At 41.0% G+C, this 20262-nt stretch overlaps 1 protein-coding gene across 5 annotated transcripts in view; it reads right to left on the bottom strand.

Moving 5' to 3' along the window:
• The window catches only part of PLEKHB2 (pleckstrin homology domain containing B2), a 156929-nt gene that overhangs the window by 128809 nt on the left and 7858 nt on the right, over positions 1-20262 (bottom strand). For 4 of the 5 annotated variants that reach the window (XM_058548718.1, XM_058548716.1, XM_058548720.1 and 1 more), the window contains exons 2-6: positions 15083-15127; positions 11745-11897; positions 10002-10104; positions 2608-2647; positions 1025-1114 (exon numbers count right to left, since the gene is read on the bottom strand). In XM_058548718.1, the coding sequence (XP_058404701.1) occupies positions 1025-1114; positions 2608-2647; positions 10002-10104; positions 11745-11897; positions 15083-15119 (423 nt within the window). In that variant the 5' untranslated portion in view covers positions 15120-15127. Of the gene's footprint in view, positions 1-1024; positions 1115-2607; positions 2648-10001; positions 10105-11744; positions 11898-15082; positions 15151-20262 lie in introns of those variants that run through there. The other variant, XM_058548717.1, reaches the window with a different exon arrangement.

The raw sequence follows: 20262 nt of genomic DNA, 5'->3' as shown, positions 1-20262 counted from the left end.
AGCCACCACAGTATGATAACCTACAGAGGGTGTGCATGGTTCCCTGACCAGGAAAGGAACCTGGGTCGCGGCAGTGAAAGCACTGGATCTTAACCACTAGGCCACCAGGGCTGGCTATAAACATTGCACCAATTTCAAATTCCTAGTTTTGATTTTGTCTAACACGTAACAACTAGGGAACTAGGTGAAGAGTTCATGAGATCTCTCCATATTATCTTTCTAATTTCTTGTGAATCTATAATTATTTCAAAATTAAAAGTTAAAAAAAAAAGCAGGAGTTCCTCCCACAACAGAGACTTTTATATGTAGCACCGGACACTTGGCACCTCTAACTAGGGCACACCCCAAGGTATCTGGTACTCAGCATTTGATTTTTTTAAGGTTTTGTTTTGTTTTTTCAAAATAAAAAAAGCAGGACCGGCCCGGTAGCGCAGCGGTTAGGTGCGCACGCTCCACTGCGGAGGCCCGGGGTTCGCAGGTTCGGATCCCAGGCGCGCACCGATGCACCGCTTGTCAAGCCATGCTGTGGCAGCGTCCCATATAAAGTAGAGGAGGATGGGCATGGATGTTAGCCCAGGGCCAGTCTTCCTCAAGAAAAAAGGGAAGGATTGGCACATGTTAGCTCAGGGCTAGTCCTCCTCACAAAAAAAAATAAATAAAAATAAAAAATAAAAAAAATAATAAAAAAAGCATTTTTCTGAGTATGAAGAGGATTCAAGTAATTCTTTTAAGTATAAACTATAAATATCAAAATCATATTACCAAAGAACTATATAATTCATTTTTAGGTCTATCTTAAAAACAAAACATGAAGATTATAAAACAGTTGCTTCATTTTATGAAAGAATAAAACAGTAAAAATCTGTTTAAAAAAGAAACAAGTTTAAAGAAGAAAAGGGCTTAGAGTACATTTCTAATTTCTCTGATACTGGCTTAAGAGTTCTTTTTTTAAAAAAAGGACAGTGGCACAGAGACCTCAAATTTCCCTTGGATTCTATTCTATAGGCAAAGATTTGCTCCCTACCTCAGGGGTTGGCGCAGCATAGGCTGTGTAAGGAGGTGGGGAAGAAGCCACGGCAGTCTCATCATACATGACTTCTGAGCCAACGTAAGCCTATGAGAGGAGAGAAATTATGAAAGAAAGTGAGTTGCTACAGAGCAACTACAGGCTCTTATGCTATACACATATCCTTTTTATTTAGCAAATAAAAAAATTAAAAGACAAAAAGTTAATCTTTGAACAGCAAATGCTCTCTGAGAAGCAATGAATGGCAGGAGGAACGTCTCCCACACTTCCCCTCAACCCCAAACTCTGGTGTCCTCTGAATTCAGGAGGAGGTAGGAGGAGAGCTCTCAATGCCCAAGAAGGCCACAGAGCCTCCACTGTTACCCAGGCCTTCTAAAAGATGTTACACCACTCTCAACAACCCTTCCATTTAAAATAAAAATCCTACAATCTGAAGTGTAGCAGTCAGAGATACGTTCCACACACACGGTCTATTTTTTACATTAAAAAAAATCCTTTGTGGGGCTGGCATAGTGGTTAAGTTTGCACGCTCCACTTCAGCAGCCAGGGTTCATAGGTTCGAATCCTGGGCACAGACCTAAGCGCGGTTCATCAAGCTATGATGTGGTGGCATCCCACATACAAAATAGAGGAAGAGGAGCATGGATGTTAGCTCCGAGCTAATCTTCCTCAGCAAAAAGAGGAAGACTGGCAACACACGTTAGCTCAGGGCCAATCATCCTCAAAGAAAACAAAACAAAACAAAAAAATCCTTTGTTAAATTACTCCCCAGTGGAAAAGAAAAACACATGCACTCTCTTAAAAAAAAAACCCATATAAAGAATCATCTTGAGATCTTGCTCCTAACTATTCGGATCACTAATGTTAATTTCATCCAAGAAGAGCATGTTCACAAGAGAAAAAGTAACTAGGGCTGTATAGTAAGCTCGGGAAGAAGCGTCTTTAGCTAACAAGAGCAGCAGACAATGACATGTGGATACTAAGTCTTTTTATGTTCTTTTCCCACCTGTACTAATGCTTTTATAAGCTCCATCTACCTTCTTCTTTTCTTCCTGGAGAGATAAAGGAAAAAACAAAATCCTACCTGAAGAATGGAAATGCTGACCACAGAGGAAGTCACCTGGACTCCCCAACAGACACAAAGATGGCATTACTAGCCCCTACAAACGGGGTTTGCTGTCTCAGTGACCTCCTAAGATCAGAAGCAGAACTAGAGACAAGTACAAGTCTCAGAAATGTCTGTTGCACAAGGCTGAGGTGCTATGCATAAAAAGGACCCTGTGGTCCTTTCTGAGGCTTCTCTGTAAACCACAGTGAGATTCACAGTGCTACAACATTTCTAGAAAACAACACTGGAACCTGTGTGCCTGTGTTAGGAGGGCTCCTCCTGCCAAAATGTTTGGCAAAATCCAACTTGCTCACTGTCAGCAAAAGGTGCCCTGCCCGGCTCTGCTTGCTCATCCACAGCTGGACAGCCAAGAAACCCATCTTCCCCATTTCCCTTTCCTCATCTCCTGTTCTCCCGTTTGTGAAAGTAAGACTATGTGAAAACATTACCGGTGATTCCATTAGCAACTTACTGTATTTGTCCTGGAATCCTGAAGTGTAAATTTCCAGGCCCTGGAGAAAAGAAAAAGGAAGGGGTACTTTATCTGAGGCAATCCAACATCTATCTCCATGATTCTCAAATCTGCGTTGGCAGCAGAATTTCTGAAAAAGCTTGTTTTAACAGGTCTTCAACCCTTGCTCCAAGACCCACTCAATCAACTCATTTGAGACATGCACTAGGAATACATAATATGTAAAAAAAACTTTATCTGGGCCGGCCCCGTGGCTTAGCAGTTAAGTGTGCGCGCTCTGCTACTGGCGGCCCGGGTTTGGATCCCGGGCGCGCACCGACGCACCGCTTCTCCGGCCATGCTGAGGTCGCGTCCCACATACAGCAACTAGAAGGATGTGCAGCTATGACATACAACTATCTACTGGGGTTTTGGGGGAAAAATAAATAAATAAATAAAATTATAAAAGAAAAAAAACTGTATTATTGTACCTATAACATATAATATTTAAAACATAATCTATACTGTACAGTTTTTGCTTTACTTTTTATGAATGTAAAATGTACCATGCTTAACTATACTGCAACTTGGTTTATCAGTTCATGTCATACACACAGATCTACTTCATTTTTTTAAGGGCTACATAATGTTCCATGACATGAGATTTAGATTATCAGCAATTTTCTGTACTTAAAAATAATGCTGGTAATTTTCTGCCAGCTCAAGAAATTGACATATAACATACATAAGTTTAAGATGTACGTGATGATCTAATACACCTATACTGCTAAACGATTACCACCATATGGTTAACACCTCCATCACCTCACATAATTACATTTTTTCGGGTGATAACATTTAAGATCTATTCTCTTAACTTTCAAGTATATAATACAGTATTGTTAATACAGTCACCATGCTGTACATTAGATGCACAGAACTTAATCATCTTATAGCTTGAAGTTTGTACCCTATGACCAATATCTCCCCATTTCCCCCAACCTCCAGCACCTGGCAACCACCATTCTACTCTCTGAGTTTGGCTTTTGCAGATTCTACACAAAAGTTAGAACATGCAGTATTTGTCTTTCTCTGTCTGACTTATTTCACTTAGCATAATGCCCTCAAGGTCCATCCACACTGTGCAAAAGGCTGGATTTCCATCTTTTTTATGGCTGAATAATTTTCCATCGTGTGTGTGTGCACACATACACGGAATAAATCACATGTTCTTTATTCATTCATCCACTGACAGACATTTAGGTTGTTTCCACGTCTTGGCTACTATCTAACACTGCAGTGAACGTGCGAGTGCAGATTATCTCTTGGAGGTGATTTCATTTCCTTCAGATATATACCCAGAAGTAGGATTGCTAGATCATATGGTAGTTCTCTTCTTAGTTTTCTGAGGAACCTGCATAACATATCCTTAGTGGTTGGACCTATTACAGTTCCACCAGCAATGCACAGGGTTCCCTTTACTCTACATCCTTGCCAACACTTATCTTTCATCTTTTTGATAAAAGCCATTCTAAGAGGTGTGAGGTGGTTTCACTGTGGTTTTGATTTGCATTTCCCAGATGATTGTGATGCTGAACATCTTTTCATGTACCTGTTGGCCATCTGTATGTCTTCTTTGGAAAAATGTCTATTCAAGTCCTTTGCCCATTTTTTAATCAGATTTTTTTTTTTGCTATACAGAGTTGTACAAGTTCCTTATATATTCTAGATATTAATGCCTTACCACATACGTAGTTTGCAAATATTTTCTCCCATTCTGTAGGATGCCTTTTAATTTTTCTGAATGTTCCTTTTGCTGTGCAGAAGCTTTTTAGTTTGATGTAGTCCCACTTGTTAACTTGTTTACTTTTGCTTTTGTTGCTTGCACTTTTGGTGTCCTATCTAAAAAATTATTGCCAAGACCAATCTCAAAGATCTTTTCCCCTATGTTTTCTTCTAGTAGTTTTACAGTTTAGGGTCTTACATTTAAGTCTTTAATCCAAATCAAGTTAATTTTTGTGAGTTGTGTAAGATAGGGGTCCAATTTCATCCTTCTGCATGTGATTATTCAGTTTTCCCAACACCATTTACTGAAGACGATCCTTTCCCCACTGAGTATTCTTGGCCTCCTTGTCAAGTATTAATTGACCATATTTGCATGCATTTATTTCTGCAATCTAGATTCTGTCCCATTGGCATATGTGCCTATTTTTACGCCAATACCATACTGTTCTGACTATTACAGATTGGTAATAAAGTTTGAAAACAGGAATTGTGATGCCTCCTGATTTGTTGTTCTCTCTCAGGACTTCTTTGGCTATTCAGGGTCCTTTTGTGGTTCCACACAAATTTTAGGACTTTTTGTATTTCTGTGAAAAATGCCATTGAAATTTTGATGAGAATTGTACTGAAATCTACAGATGGCTTTGGGTAGTATGGACATTCTAACAATATTAATTCTTCCAATCCATGAACATGAAATATCTTTCCATTTATTTCTTTTTCAATTTCTTTCACCAATGTCTTGTAATTTTCAGTGTACAGATCTTTCACCTCCTTGGTTAAATTTATTTCTAAGTATTTTATTATTTTTGATGCTGTTGTGAATGGAATTGTTTTCTTTTTCAGATAGTTCATTGTTAGTGTACAGAAACGCAACTGATCTTTGTATGTTGATTTTGTATCCTGCAACTTTACTGCAATCATCTATTAGGTCTAACAGTTTTTTGGTAGAGTTTTTAGGGTTTCCTGTACATAAGTTCATATCACCTGTAAACAGAGATAATTTTACTTCTTCCTATTTGGATGATTTTTATTTCCTTTTCTTGCCTAACTGCTTTGACTAAGATTCCAGTGCTATGTTGAACAGAAGAAAGAGTGACGAGCACCCTCATCTTGTTCCTGATCTTAGTGGGAAAGCTTTCAACCCTTCACCGTTGAATATGGTATTAGATGTGGGTTTGTCATACATGAAAATAATGTTGCTACTAACATCCCCATTACCTCTGCACCCTTACGTAAACATTTCCATAGGACAAATTCCAAAGAGTGAAACTGCTGGGTCAAAAGATGAAAATATAATCTATTTCGGTGTGTACTGCCAGACGGTGCTGGAAAAAGACTGTAACAACTTCTACTACCAACTTTCCCCTAGGTGGTCATAAAAACTAGATACCTAAATCTTAAATATCATAAGTTTTCTGCTCTCCCTCCCTCATCCCCTCACCTTTCTGACTCCCCATCCCTCTTCTCTTATCTTTATCAATTCCTTTTATGTTTTATTGTCATTTTACTATCTTCTTGAGTTGAAAGCTTTGCTAAGTTACTTTCAAATGTTCTGGTTTTCTAATTAATGCAGTGAAGTTGCAAAATTCCCCCAACAGATTTACAAGCAGTATACTACTGTCATTCATTTTGCTAAAAGGTATCATATTGGATTGTTCATACAGTGCAACTGGATTTTTTTTGTTATCATGTCAGGTAGGAGAGTCTAGTATTGCCTTTGGTCTGCGAATTCATTTCTGTCATTTCAGAAAATTTTTCTTACGTTGATTCTAACTATCTTTTTGGGTTCTATACTTTCCAGACATCAATAATCTTTCTGATAAACTCTTTTAGTCTAACACAGCTCTGATCTTTTCTCTAAATTCTTTCCTCTTTTTCCCCAGCTTTCACTGAGAGTATCTCAAGTCTTTCCTCCATGCCAGTGATTCATTTCTTTAGTTGGGCTTGGGGTACAAGATTTACCTCTTTACTTTAGATTATAAAACGAATGGTAGGTACACTACGTGACAGGCCTTCTAGGCTACAGAGATGCAAAAGGGCACAAAAGAAACATAAATCCCTGCTCTCATGTAGGTTATCTGGAAATGAAGAACGAGATGAATAAACAGTTAAATGGTGAGCATGTATGCACGTTTACAGTGCAAGGGGAGTTATAATTTTAAATATGGTAGCAAAAAAAGCATTCTTAGAAAACCCGCTTCTGTTTCTTGGGTTTCATTTTCCTACAGACTAGGAGCTTTTTCTGAGGTTTGCATTTTCTTTTTCTTATTTTTCCTTTATAGTATATTTGCATAGCTGCAAAGCCATTTCTTTGCATCCTGCTCATGTTTAACATGGGAAGTAATATCTAAAACTTCTATTTGCTCTGTTATTTCTTCTTGACACCTTTCCTACTCCATCTGGCATCAGTTGGTAGCCCCACCCCAGCAACAGTTTGATGAATAGGTGTTACTCTCAATTACTTTTCTGTAATCTGAGGGTATAAGGGTGGAAGAGAAGGAGGTTTCTTGTGGAACTTAGTAAATCCCTTCTGAAAAATCTGGGTTCTATACTCTTCTGAGCATATTTCTTTGAACGTCTCATGCTAGGGCTCACTTCATCAGCCAGAGAATGATCTCATGAGCTTCAATGCCTTCCAGTGCTCTGAAATGACAAGCCCTGGGGGACCCTTCCAATCTCTGCTGAGGTCCCAAGGACAACATATTCTCAAGGATTTTTCCTTAGCTTTTCCAAAAAGGATCTTATTCCCTTAATCAGCATCCCTCCAGATTGCAGAGGATTACCAAAAATTTGCAAGATTTAATTAACTCATCTTCTTACTGCTTCTGGGAGTTGGGGTGGGGTTAAAAATGGTGCTACATCTCAACAGAATCTTCTTTCTTTGACTGTCATTCTTTGTGGTCTGTACTTGAAGTTGAACTTCTTTATTTGGCTGTTGCTGCTGAACTGTTTTCCCCTTCATTTCACTAGATAGTTGGGGTAGATGATCCAGATTTCACATCTACACTCAAAGGTCTCTGTTATGGGTTGAATTGTGTTCCCTGTCAAAAGATATGGTGAAGTCCTAATCCCTAGTACCTGTGTATTATTCAGAAATAGGGTCTTTGCAGGTGGAATCGAGTTAAGAAGAGGTCATACTGAATTAACGTGGGTCCTTAATCTAATATAATTGGTGTCTTTATGAGAAGAGAAACTTCGACACAGACACACAGGAAGAATGCTGTGTTACAACAGAGGCAGAGATTGGAGTGATATAGGTGCAAGCCAAGAACACCAAGGATCACCAGCCACAACCAAAACCAGGAAGAGCCAAGAGAGGATTCTACTTAGAGTCTCAGAAGAAGCTTGCCTCTGCTGACACATTGATTTCAGACTTCTAGCTTCCAGAACTGTGAGAGAATAAATTTCTGTTGTTTTAAGTCACTCAGTTCGTGGCACTTTCTTATGACAGCCACAGGAAATTAACGTCTCTTATTCTTTACTTTTTTATCTTTCTGTGTCATGTCACTTCAAGTGTGTTTCTTGTTAACAGAATATAGAGCTGGACTTTGTATTTTCTGCCCAATCTCAAATCTTATTCTTTTTCAGGGGAATGTAACCAACTCACATTTATTGAGATCATAGATATTATTGGTCTAATTACTGCTAGTTCATTTCCTGTCATGCTTTATTAAGTTTACCTGCTGTTTCTTTTTTTTTTGCCATGAGGAATTTTTTTCTGTTCCTTTTTATTCTTCTTGTTTAAAAAAAGTATTATCCTCCATTGCTATCTTTCCTAACTTATACCCTTAAAATTAGACACATATATAAACCTCTATTTTCCCAGATAGGTGAAGAAAAAGTCAGTCTCTGACCCATCCGCTCTTCTAGGCCAAATAAGGCAAGTTCTTCAGCATACTTTTACCTGTTCTCCCTCCCCAATAACAAAACCTCCCATGTTCCTTATAAAATTTTAGTTCCTGATATTTTTTCCACTATTACCTAAAGGAACATTCCATACATGTGACATCTCAGCATCAAGTAGAGCAGAGCAGTTGAGGACAAAGGGCTCTGGAGACAAAGGAGTCTAGTCTACCAGCTCTAGTCTAGTCTACCAGCTCTAAAACTTGGGAAATGTGGTGGGCAGAATGATGCACAAAAACGTCCATATCCTAATCCCCAGAATCTGTGAAGGTGTTACCTCACAGGGCAAAGGCACTCCGTAGCCATAATTAAGGTTAAGGACCTTGAGATGGGGAGATTATCCTGGATTATCCAGGTTGGCCTAAACTATTCATAAGTCCTTAAAAGCATATATAACCTTCCCTGACTGTAGAGAACTAGAGAGATGACAGCATGAGAAGGGCTCGGCCCAGAAGCCAAGGAATGCAGGAGGCCTCTAGAAGCTGGAAAAGGGGAGGACACAGATTCTCTCCTAGAGCCTCCAGAAGGAGCACAGCCCTGTGGTACTCTGAGACCCAATGAAACCCCTCCTGAACTTGTGACCTCCAGAAATGTAATCATAAATTTGTATTATTTGAAGCCACTGTGGTAATTTATTACAGGAATATTAAAAAACTGATACAGGAAGTTACTTAACCTCACTATGCCTCAATTTCTTATAACAAAAGGAAAAGTACCCACCTTACAAGATATGGTGAGGATTAAATAACATAGGAAAGCACAGTGCAAAGTAAGTATCCAATACACATAAGCTTAAATTATTAAACAGTAATAATATAGCTCCAGTTTATAAAAAAGTAGCAAACTAGCTTGATATGCAGTCATTTCTCCATCAGTCTTTAGGAAAGCCACATCTCTTCCAGAAAATATCATTTAAGATTCACTGATATAAACCAGAAAAGTATAAAAAAAGACGCTACATCTGGGATTTAAAAATAAACCCTATAGTTTAGTATGGAATAAATGTTTAAATTGAAGATGAAAATATATGTGAAATAGGGGGCAGGTACTCTGACTGGTCTGCTGGAGTCTATGAAACTGTCACATACATATGAATATTACAGTAATCTCTGTTAGTGAATTCTCACAACGTCCAGAGTTAACCCAGGGTAGTAGCACAGAGTGGACAGGGAAAAAAAACTCTTCTCTCCAAATTTCATTAAATCAGTGTTATCAAGATTCTGATCCACCATCAATGTCAATGTTGACAAGCTGAGAATTAATAAAGTTGGGTTTGCCTCCTTGTAGTTCCACATCCCTTCTTCAGATATGGCAGATGGGACTAAGAACCACCAAAGGAAGGAAAAGGCTGCATAATACAGATGTCAGTACTGTTTTAAAAGACTTTTAACATAAAAAGAACAAGATTTGAGGATTCATTCAACTATGTCCATTCCCAATATGCATCTAGTAATGGAAAAAGAGAGTGCAAAGGGACTGTATGGGAATACTTTCTGCCATTCTCACTATAGTGGGAATCTGCCTGGGCAGCTCCAGAAAGGCAGAAACTAGGATCAGGATTATTAGAGATGGAATAAGATCCTGATACATTTCTTTCACACATCCTCTGAGTTACTTATTCTGCTGCCTGAAGGAAAACTCCACTCACCTTCTTTTCCCTTCCTGATAACTGGACATTAAAACAGAAAATACTTTTTAAATTAAACACATAAAAAAATAAAACTTACAAACAATCATCTGTGCTTTCTGCACAAAGACTGATAGTTTTCCCATCTCGGCAAACAATCTGCAGCATACAGTCTTTCGGCTTCCCATCTGGAGGCTGAACATCTACGAAAAAGAAGTAGAATAAAGGAATATTTATATGGTTTCTTTAAAAGGATTTCTTCTTACCTGACAGCTCAGATAAGCAAAAGACCAGTATTCAGAACATTTCAATTACAACACATCTTCCTCCTGCTCTACAGAACCCAAGATGAATCAACTCCATTCTAATTAAACTTCCTACAGGAAGAATGAGCAGGCCTCTTTGGAGGGCATTCCACAGATGGAGATGTACAGAAGACCCCTTAGAAGAATAAGGCCTTAGAAGAATAAGCTCCACACAACGAAAATGTTACAAAGCATCAGATAAGAGAATACTTACTGCTTTTGTTCACAGGAAGCATCAAAATAGATCACTGCTTTAAAAGTAAATATCAGATTTTTGAAGTATCTCTGTGTACCAAGAAATAAGATCTATGATATGTGAGCCTAGTTTAGCAAGGATTTCAACACCTGGTCCGTGGAGACTTGAGTTTCAAGAACTAATATATAGGGGCAAGATACCACAACACCAATGGTTATACAAGCAACTATCTCATATGTGACTCCTTAATTCAAGAACTAACATGAAGGGGCAGGATGTTACAAACATCAATGTTTACTACAGCAGACTCTTTATTCCAAATAGCAACAGAGGTACTAAAATGAACAGGAAAGTCCACCTATGCCATTAATTAGAAATACAAAAGTCTAAGCTTGTTAAAAATCTATTCTTTTAAAATGAATATAAGGTATAACTACAGAAAACCAAGACAGCATTGATTTTAAGAAACTAACTGGAGTTGTAATCAATAAGATGCCAGTTTCTGAGTCACAGAATCTACACTGCCTAGGGTGGCTCCATCCTTCTTGGGGTTCCCAGTACTCTGTTTCCCTAGTTCTCTACTACCTTCTCCATGAGAAAGGAAGGAATGTGGACTGATGGGTCTAACTCAGATGAGAAAATTAATTTGCCCCAAACATGGTTCATGATCTAAGTGTCTGGGTCCCCACTGTGGTTACCTCTTCCCAGATGAAACACTTCTTTGGCCTGTTAATGAAAGTAGCATGGGTAAGGAAGAGGATTCAACGCCCATCAAGAACGGGGAAGGGTGGGGGCTGGCCCCGTGGCGTAGCGGTTAAGCGTTTGTGCTCCACTGCTGGCTGCCCGGGTTCGGATCCCAGGCGTGCGCCAATGCACCCCTTGTCAGGCCATGCTGTGGCGGCATCCCATGTAAAGTAGAGGAAGATGGGCACAGATATTAGCCCAGGGCCAATCTTCCTCAGCAAAAAAAAAAAAAGAGGAGGATTGGCATGGATGTTAGCTCAGGGCTGATCTTCCTCGGAAACAAAAACAAAAGAGAAGAATGGGGAAGGGTGGGGGCCAGCCCGGTGGCATAGTGGTTAAGTGCACGCACGCTCCACTGCAGCGGCCCGGGGTTCGGATCCCAGGCGCGCACCAATGCACCGCGTGTCAGCCATGCTGTGGCAGCGTCCCATATAAAGTGGAGGAAGATGGGCACGGATGTTAGCCCAGGGCCAATCTTCCTCAGCAAAAAGAGGAGGATTGATGACAGATGTTAGCTCAGGGCTGATCTTCCTCACAAAAAAAAGACCAAAATGGGGAAGGGTAGATGACAGAAGCTGGCCAAGACAGACCCACTTACCCCGACACTCGTGCCCCATGCGGATATTAATGCAGTCCACTGGCATGTGGACCTTATCCTCAACACTCTGCCGAGTTTGGTCATCATAATAGATCAAGTGACCATCTGACCACAGGTCAAACCAATTCTTCTTCCAGCGCTTCAAAATAGTACCTGAAAGAAAAAAAAAAAAAGGCGAAACATCGGCCTTGAGCCAAAACTTTGTCCTCTAATTCACAGGGAACAGAAACAAAGAAAACTTTACTCTGGCCCCATAAGTACACCTGCATATAACTGCCCAGAGTAGTACATTCACATGGAAGTGAAAGCAGACCCCAAGGGCATGCACACCCACACTGTACCACGGCTGCATGCAGCACACAGCGATACTGAGAACGCTGCCAACTTAAAAGTCCCAAAACTGGAAAAAAAAAAATCAAATAAAACCTTGATTTTGAGCTAATGAAACATGTTTAACAAATTCTCCATGCAGTATATCTTAACTTTCCCAGTAGTATCTAACTTTGCTAGACTGATCAGAAAATGTTGAACTGTAAAGTCTCCATATACAAATAACACCACCTTCCTCTTTTGGAAAAACTCTTCTATAACATTCACCTTCCCTTAAAGCCCGCAGCTGGGAGGGTCCCCCTGCCTGAGGCAGACACAGACACTGGATACATCCACACCCCGGACACTAAATAAACCCAGGCCGAGGGCCTGACTCCTACCCTGCATGCATCCATCCTATACCTCACACGTCTCTACCAGTTTGAGTGAATTCATCCTTTCATTTGTAATCTTGGACTAGACATTTAACTTTATAAAACTCTAATTTCCTTATCAGCCAAAAGGGAAACCTAAAAGGCCAGTTTTCACTCCAAGTCATCCTTGCACCTTTCTCACACCCACACACTACCTTTTGTTCCTGTAGACCCCACCTTGTTCTTGGCCAATGTGCACAAATCCCATTCCATGTACTTCTTACGCTCCCACGTCTGCTAATGGTTTCAACCAAATATGTGACCCGTCGGCCTTCTGAATTTCGTTTACCACAATCAGGCACCCTTCTCGCTGAGAGGGGCAGCCACAGCCCTTGCACAAACTGATAAATAAGTGACACCCAGCATCCATTTGATTGGCAGCACCTGAGCTATGCGGAAACTACCAAATAGAGCCACCCAAACACAGACAGGTGGAATCACTGGGTTGGGGAGTTCTACCCAAGTATGCCACCTGCCATCAGAGCCCTGACTGCAGACTCCCAAATTAGGCTGTCCTCCAGAGTCCAGATACTGGGCCCTGAGGGTCTATGTGGCAACAGCAGGAAAATGAGTCATGGAGACAGCTTTGCACACATGTAACCACATGTGTATCTCTGCTGTTCTGTAACGCAGTGAATATAATACATCTCATCTCATTTTACTGTGATTGATACTTCTGCTTGCAGCAAAGGAAAACTAACCCACACTTTGGGAGATGGGGAAATGGAATAAGTCTTCTGAATACACACTTTTGAGATAGCCATGGACCAGGACATTGGAAAGTCTGTACAACTTGTTCAAAGGACATCTATTTTGTGCACATCATCATGACAGGCACTGATGCGGAACACAAAATTGTTGAAAGGGTCACTGTTCTCTGAGACTGACAGAGCATTTATATTGAATTATGGAAAAAGGAAAGTTCGCCTTCAAACAAGGAAGGGTGCAGTAGAGGCTAAGGAGAAAAACCAATGCACATCGGAAAGGCCAGGAAAGGAAGGCACATCTTCAAGGTCTGAGCAGTTCTCCATGTCCCCCTGACCATCTGGGGGAAGTTGTGATCACAAAATCCAAGACAAGGAAACTTACACAAAGATTGGAGCTAGACTCCAATATGCCAGGACTTTCTTTTTAAAGCCAGCATTACAACAGCTCTATCTATTCTTAGAATACAGGACTATCACAGACCTGGAAAGGACAACCTGGTTCAGCTCTCGGTCTGGGAATGTAGAACTAATAACAGGACAGACAGGCTGAAGGCTTATCTCCTGGCAGAAAGCGTGTCAATGTCGAAATGAGACAGTCCTGAGTTTGAAAGTATCTTTGCTGCCCATAGTTAACACTTGGACAAGTTACCTAATATACTGAACCTCAGTTTCTTCAACTGGAAACTGGTATAATGCCACCTACCTCACAGAACTGTTGTGAGAATTACATACTATATGCAAAATCTGTACAACAGGAACACAAACAAGCTTCATAAGTAATAGTTTTTATAAACTTTCTAAGGTATACAGTCCATTCTTCACTGCTCGTCTCAAGGATAACTAAGTTCTGAAGGTATACCTCAAATATAAATTCATAACTAAACAATAAACAATATAAACTACAGCTCAGTTTTTTGCTGTAGGAATAAATGACGTAGTCACTTCTCCCTTAACTCTGCTCTTTCTAGAAAGATGGGAGAATAATCTGCTTACGCTTTCTTCAACAGAGCTGGTTCTTCCTGCTTTAAAACACACTATGAATCCTACTTCAGGTGGCAGCCTCAGAGATAAGCAGACGGTGTATGAAAGATAAGCCCACAGAGAGGAGTCTCAGGAACTGGATCTCCATCCCATAAATAAAGAATTGAGCCTCTTCTCCAGAGTCCTTCTGGAGATACAAAAGGTTTGGTTTTAGATAAACTCATTCCCTCAGGTCAAATCTTCATCCCTATAATTACAGACTCCAGGGACCTGCCGGGTAGTGTATCAGGTTAAGTGCCTGCACTCTGCTTCGGAGGCCCTAGGGTTCGCAGGTTTGGATCCCATACACGCACCGATGCACCGCTTGTCAAGCCATGCTGCAGCGGAGTCCCATATACAGTAGAGGAAGATGGGCATGAATGTTAGCCCAGGGCCAATCTTTCTCAGCAAAAAGAGGAGGATTGGCATCAGATGTTAGCTCAGGGCTGATATTCCTCACACACAAAAAAAAAGACTCCAGTGTTTCAGTCACTGTTGAATCCCCAGATAAGACAGGTATTTCCCACAAAGAGAGCAGTACCTTCATGCTAATATATCAGCTGAGCTTGTCTGATTCAAGGAGAGCCTCAGGTCAGCCACTAATCATAAAGCAAGCTAGTAAGAAAAGAGAAACCAGCAGGGATTACCAATGTTCCCTGGTTCTTGTCAATGCAGCAACCAAGGAGCTCCGTGTGTGCAGAGAAACAGTTCACGGAGCTCTAAAACTTTCCAAGAGAAAATCCATGGCAAAAACACTAATCAGACTCTGCTATTTGTTTTTCAATGTAATCTGTTTCAGCAACAGAAATAAAGATGCGGCCTAAGGCAACATTAAACCTAGTCCAAGGGGCTCACGTCCTGTACTTACTCTGTCGCAGCAACCATCCACTCTTCACAAACGCCATCTTTTCACCTATAGGAGAAGAAACAGGCAGGTTCAAAATTACACCTAAAAGACAGAATGGCCCGTATGAGTTTTTACTCACAACACTTCTGATGCCAAATGTGTAGGGCTTTTCTAATCAACAACCAATTCTCGCACTCTCAGGACACAAACTGGATACTACTGATTCAATTTGATTTTGACACTACCTACCTGCAGTAAGCATCAGACCCCATGGGTTAAGGGTTCAATTCCACAGAGTACTCCCACTTTAGATGTCTTGGGCCCTCCCATACTTCAGACTTATAAATTCCCATGACCCCCTCCTCAGACTCGATAATTTGCTAGAATGGCTCACGGAACTCAAGAAAGCACTTTACTTACTATTACCTGTTTATTAGAAAGGATACAACTCGGGAACAGCCAAATGGAAGAGATACATAGGACAGGAATGGGGAAATAGTACAGAGCTTTCATGACCTCTCCAGGCACACCACCCTCCCAGCACCTCTACGTGATCATCAATTAGAAGGTTTGGAACCCCATCATTTAGGGGTTTTTAAAGAGGCCCCATTAGAAAGTTCTAACCTTCTAATCACAAGGTTGATTCCTGTGGTCACCAGCCCCATCTTGAAGTTACCTAGGGGCCCACCAAGAATCATCTCATTAGCATAAACTCAGGTATGGCTGAAAGCGGTTTATTCTGAATAACAACACCTTTATCTCTCAGGAAATTCCAAGGGTTTTACTAGTTCACATGTTCGTTCTTATCCAATACAATCACAGCCATCTGGTCTAATTCTCCACCCTCATCCCTTTCAGTGTCAAGTGAGGGAGGGACCAAAGCCATATACCTCGCTGGCCCCTGGCATTTACCAAATACCTCCTCGGTGGGGCCAATATAACCTCTCCCCCCCCCACCTCCCACTCGAGGCTTTAGCCTCAACACCCTGCCCACCTAAGTCTAACTTCACTCATCAGACATAAAGCAGCCCCAGGACCACTAAGATTTAGCTCTGTGGAGGACTTGTGGCTTCTCCTAACATGTCCAATGTCCTGGGGCTCTGAGGTCCAGCTGCCTCAGCTTTGTCCCTGGTGTGCCCAGTCAACTTTACACAGCCCAGTCAGGTGTGCACTGGTGTCAGCAGGCGGAGCAGCCAGGTCAGAGATGAACACTAGAGTCATTAAGAAAAAGTTTGATAAATTTAACTCCATAAAAATAAAATTCTGAGTGGCCAAAAAAAAAGGTCAAGGGGCCCAGCCCCGTGGCTGAGTGGTTAAGGTTCCATGCACTCTGCCTTCAGCGGCCCAGGTTCAGACACTGGGCATGGACCTACTCTACTCACCAGCCAGGCTGTGGCGGTGTCCCACATATAGAGTAGAGGAGGACTGGCACAGATGTTAGCTCAGGGCTAAGCGTCCTCAAGCAAAAAAAGAAGATTGGCAACAGATGTTAGTTCAGGGTGAATCTTTCCAGGCAAAAAATTAAAAAATTTTTTTAAAAAGGTCAAAAAGACCAATAAAAGATTAAGAAAAAACATTTACAACCATACAGCAGCAAGGAGCTAATTTTCTTCACTTACAAAGCTCACATATAACAGAAATGGCAATCATTTAGCAGTTTACAGAAAAAGAAACATACATGGGCAAGAAACTCATAAGATACTGAATTTCTCTCTCAAATCAACTTATAAAATTCAAAACACAAGTTAACAATATTATCTATCAGATGGACACAAATGAAAAAATCTACGATACCCAGGAAGGAGAAAGTGTGATGGCAGGAATTAAAACTGCTGCGACCTTTTGGGAGAGGAATTTGACAATATCCGTCAAAATTTTAAATGTTCATACACTCTGATCCAGCAATTTCACCATTACTGGGAACACACCTCACTGACGCAGGTGCAGAGGTTCACCAACATGTAGGTATATTCACTGCAACGCTACTTATACTGCACAACACTAGCCCCAACCTAAGTGCCCACAACAGAGGACTGCTTAATGGGCACCTGCACACAGCACAGGTCATGGTGCAGATAGGAAAGGAATGAGGTAGAATGGTGTGTGCTGATAAGCACACAGAGCTGATACCTGCACAGGTATTTTCTGAAATGAATCATAAAGACTGTTAACAATGTGTATTTCTGAGGAGAGGAATGAGGCAATGCTGTGTGTACATCAGAAAAGAAGGTGACTATTCGGTCCTATCACCCCTTTCTGTACTATCTAAATTTTTTTAACAATTTGCATGTATTATATCCTTTTATTTTTTTTTGAAATAAACAGATATTATTTGGAGGCTGAGATTATGGGCCACTTTTGTTTTCTACTTTAGCACTTCTAGGTATTCTCTTTAAGGCACTAAGGTTTGGAAGGTGAGCAAAAGCCCAAGTGGGCACCTCAGAAGAACAAATGAGTCCCCCTCATTTAATTTTCCCCACATTGAAACATGGCTGAATTCTCACCTCTCTCCAAACCTTTAGAAAAAGAGCTCCACAAGCTCTAGTCATTCTATGTTCCAGCATCTCCAAAATCTTGTACTCTGAAGGTTCTTAATCTCCTTGCAAGTTCTGCCAACTCATGCTGTCTGTCCTCACCAAGAAAGGAAAGGAATAGGGCTGGCCTCGTGGCGTAGCGGTTAGGTGCGCGCACTCTGCTGCTGGCGGGCCGGGTTTGGATCCCGGGGTGCGCACCGACGCACCCCTTGTCAGGCCATGCTGTGGCGGCCTCCCATATAAAGTGGAGGAAGATGGGCACAGAGGTTAGCCCAGGGCCAGTCTTCCTCAGCAAAAAGAGGAGGATTAGCGTGGATTTTAGCTCAGGGCTGATCTTCCTCACAAAAATAAAAAAGGAAAGGAAATAAGTTCTTCATCCTTCCCCATCCTTCTCCCACGCATTTAGGTGCTCAAACATACAGTCCCAGGGAAACTAGATCCAGAAAGTCAGTATCTTCCCTTTCTCCCAGTGGATGTGCATGCTGATCACTGCTGCAGGCAGCCACCTTCTGCCACGAACCGTCCTGAGAGCAGCTAAATATAGAGACAACAGAGCTGACTCTGCGGAGCCACTGACTCAACCATCCGGGAAACCCATCCGAATCCAAGGCTTTCCGCTAAGCAAAATGATAGGTTTCTTTACTATTTAAACTGGGTTGAACTGGTTTCCTGCAACTTGTAGCCTAAAACAATCATTTACTTGCAAAAGAATTTGAGGCAGGGAAATAATACCATCATATTTTCATTCTAGAAATATTCTTTGAGCATCGAACGTGTGCCCAGCCTTGTAGTAGGCACTAAGGATACAGCAGCGACCAGGCCAAAGTCCCTGCTCTCATGTAGCTCACACTCTAGTAGAAGAAACAGGTTAAACCCAGAAATTAAAAAGACAAGCAATGGAGTGTTATAGATGGTATCACATCTCTACAGAGATGTGCTGATCTCAGAACATAAAACTGGAAGGGTATGTAGCACGCACTCATTCACACCAAATCCTGGATATTTACACTAAAACTTCCTACCATCGTAATTTGAATTCTCAGTTTGTATTTCATGTGAAAAAGAAAATATCTAGGAATAGGCTAAAAATTATTTGTAGGTACTGGGAGCTACCTAGTTATAATACAGATATAAAAACTGACTGAAATGTTGCCATACAACTTTGCTGGTACCTTATGAACTGGTGCTTCTGGAACTGAGTGAATAGTATAAAAATGTAGAGCAATAAAAAGGAGTTTCCTGAACTTTTACGGTAAATTTTTTAAAATCTCTAATGATTCTTGATACTGTTTTGGCTATATTTGCTGTCAATCATAATAGTCAAAATGTCAGACTAACATCGAGATTAAAAACAGCTTTTTTTTTTTATTTTTTTTTTTTGGTGAGGAAGATCAGCACTGAGCTAACATCTGCCAATCCTCCTCTTTTTGCTGAGGAAGGCTGGCCCTGGGCTAACATCCATGCCCATCTTCCTCCACTTTAGATGGGACGAAGCCACAGCATGGCTTGACAAGCGGTACGTCGGTGCGCGCCTGGGATCTGAACCCCGGGACGCCGCAGAGGAGTTCACGCACTTAACTGCTACACCACCAGGCCAGTCCCTAAAAACAGCTTCATTTATTCAAAGGTTTTTAAGATTCTGAGTTCAACAATTTTACATGCCTGTAAGATTAGCAACAACACTAGCACCATGAAGATAAAGAGTTAAAAAGCGAGTTTCAGGTAAAACCTTAAGGACCTAGAGATTTCCTATTATCTGATTATCATCTACTAATTGTATGGATCAGCATCTGGGTTGCCTATGTTTTCTTTGGTGTTTCCTTGGGGTGAGGATGGGATTCTTTTACTTTTCTAGTAACTGCAGCTCAAGAGATGCCAACAAGAGGAAACTGAACAGCTGACTTGGGAATCAATTCCAGGCTACTTGAGTCAAAAAGGAAAAAACACAAAACTTCTACATCTAAAGGACAACATCATAAACATCTTTGGTGTGCCTATATAAAATAGTTTAAAACTACTAGAGAAAGGCAAAACTAGCTTCCTACAGCAAGGTAGAAAGAAACTTACACTAGAATTAGCAACAGTAACTCATGACTTTTTAAAAAGGGTAATTCTTCTACAGACTCAAGTAGCTCCTTATCTGGTATCATCCTGTCTACGTTTAGTCATTACACCAACCAATCTCACATGTACCCCAGTACCCAGATTTTTATCTCTAATACTGGTCTCCTCTCCTAAAAGGAGCCAGTGCTCCTTGAAAGTGAGCCTGGTTACAATCTGGGGACAGGATACTTCAAGATATGCCTAGGATGTCCTATTGTCAAAACACAAACATGCTTTCAGGAATGCCTTTTAGAAAGGATAAAGAAGACAACCAGCTGAAGAAAGGGCATCAAATGGCCAAATCGTGACAACATGACTGCCAAATTGAAAATGATAATTATAGTTCATTAGAACCAATGAGGCTGAAAGGCATCCTAAGTATAAAATGATGATTAAAAAGCATACATCACTGGGGCCTGCCCGGTGGCGCAAGTGGTTAAGTGTTAAGTGCACATGCTCCGCTGAGGCAGCCCGGGGTTCACCGGTTCGGATCCCAGGTGCGCACCGACACACTGCTTGTCGAGCCATGCTGTAGTGGCGTCCCATATAAAGGAGAGGAAGATG

This window comes from Diceros bicornis, chromosome 10, assembly GCF_020826845.1.
Source record: "Diceros bicornis minor isolate mBicDic1 chromosome 10, mDicBic1.mat.cur, whole genome shotgun sequence".
Taxonomy (NCBI): Eukaryota; Metazoa; Chordata; class Mammalia; order Perissodactyla; family Rhinocerotidae; genus Diceros; species Diceros bicornis.
The sequence above is the reverse complement of the archived record's forward strand: the minus strand, read 5'-3'. Positions and strand labels throughout refer to the sequence as shown.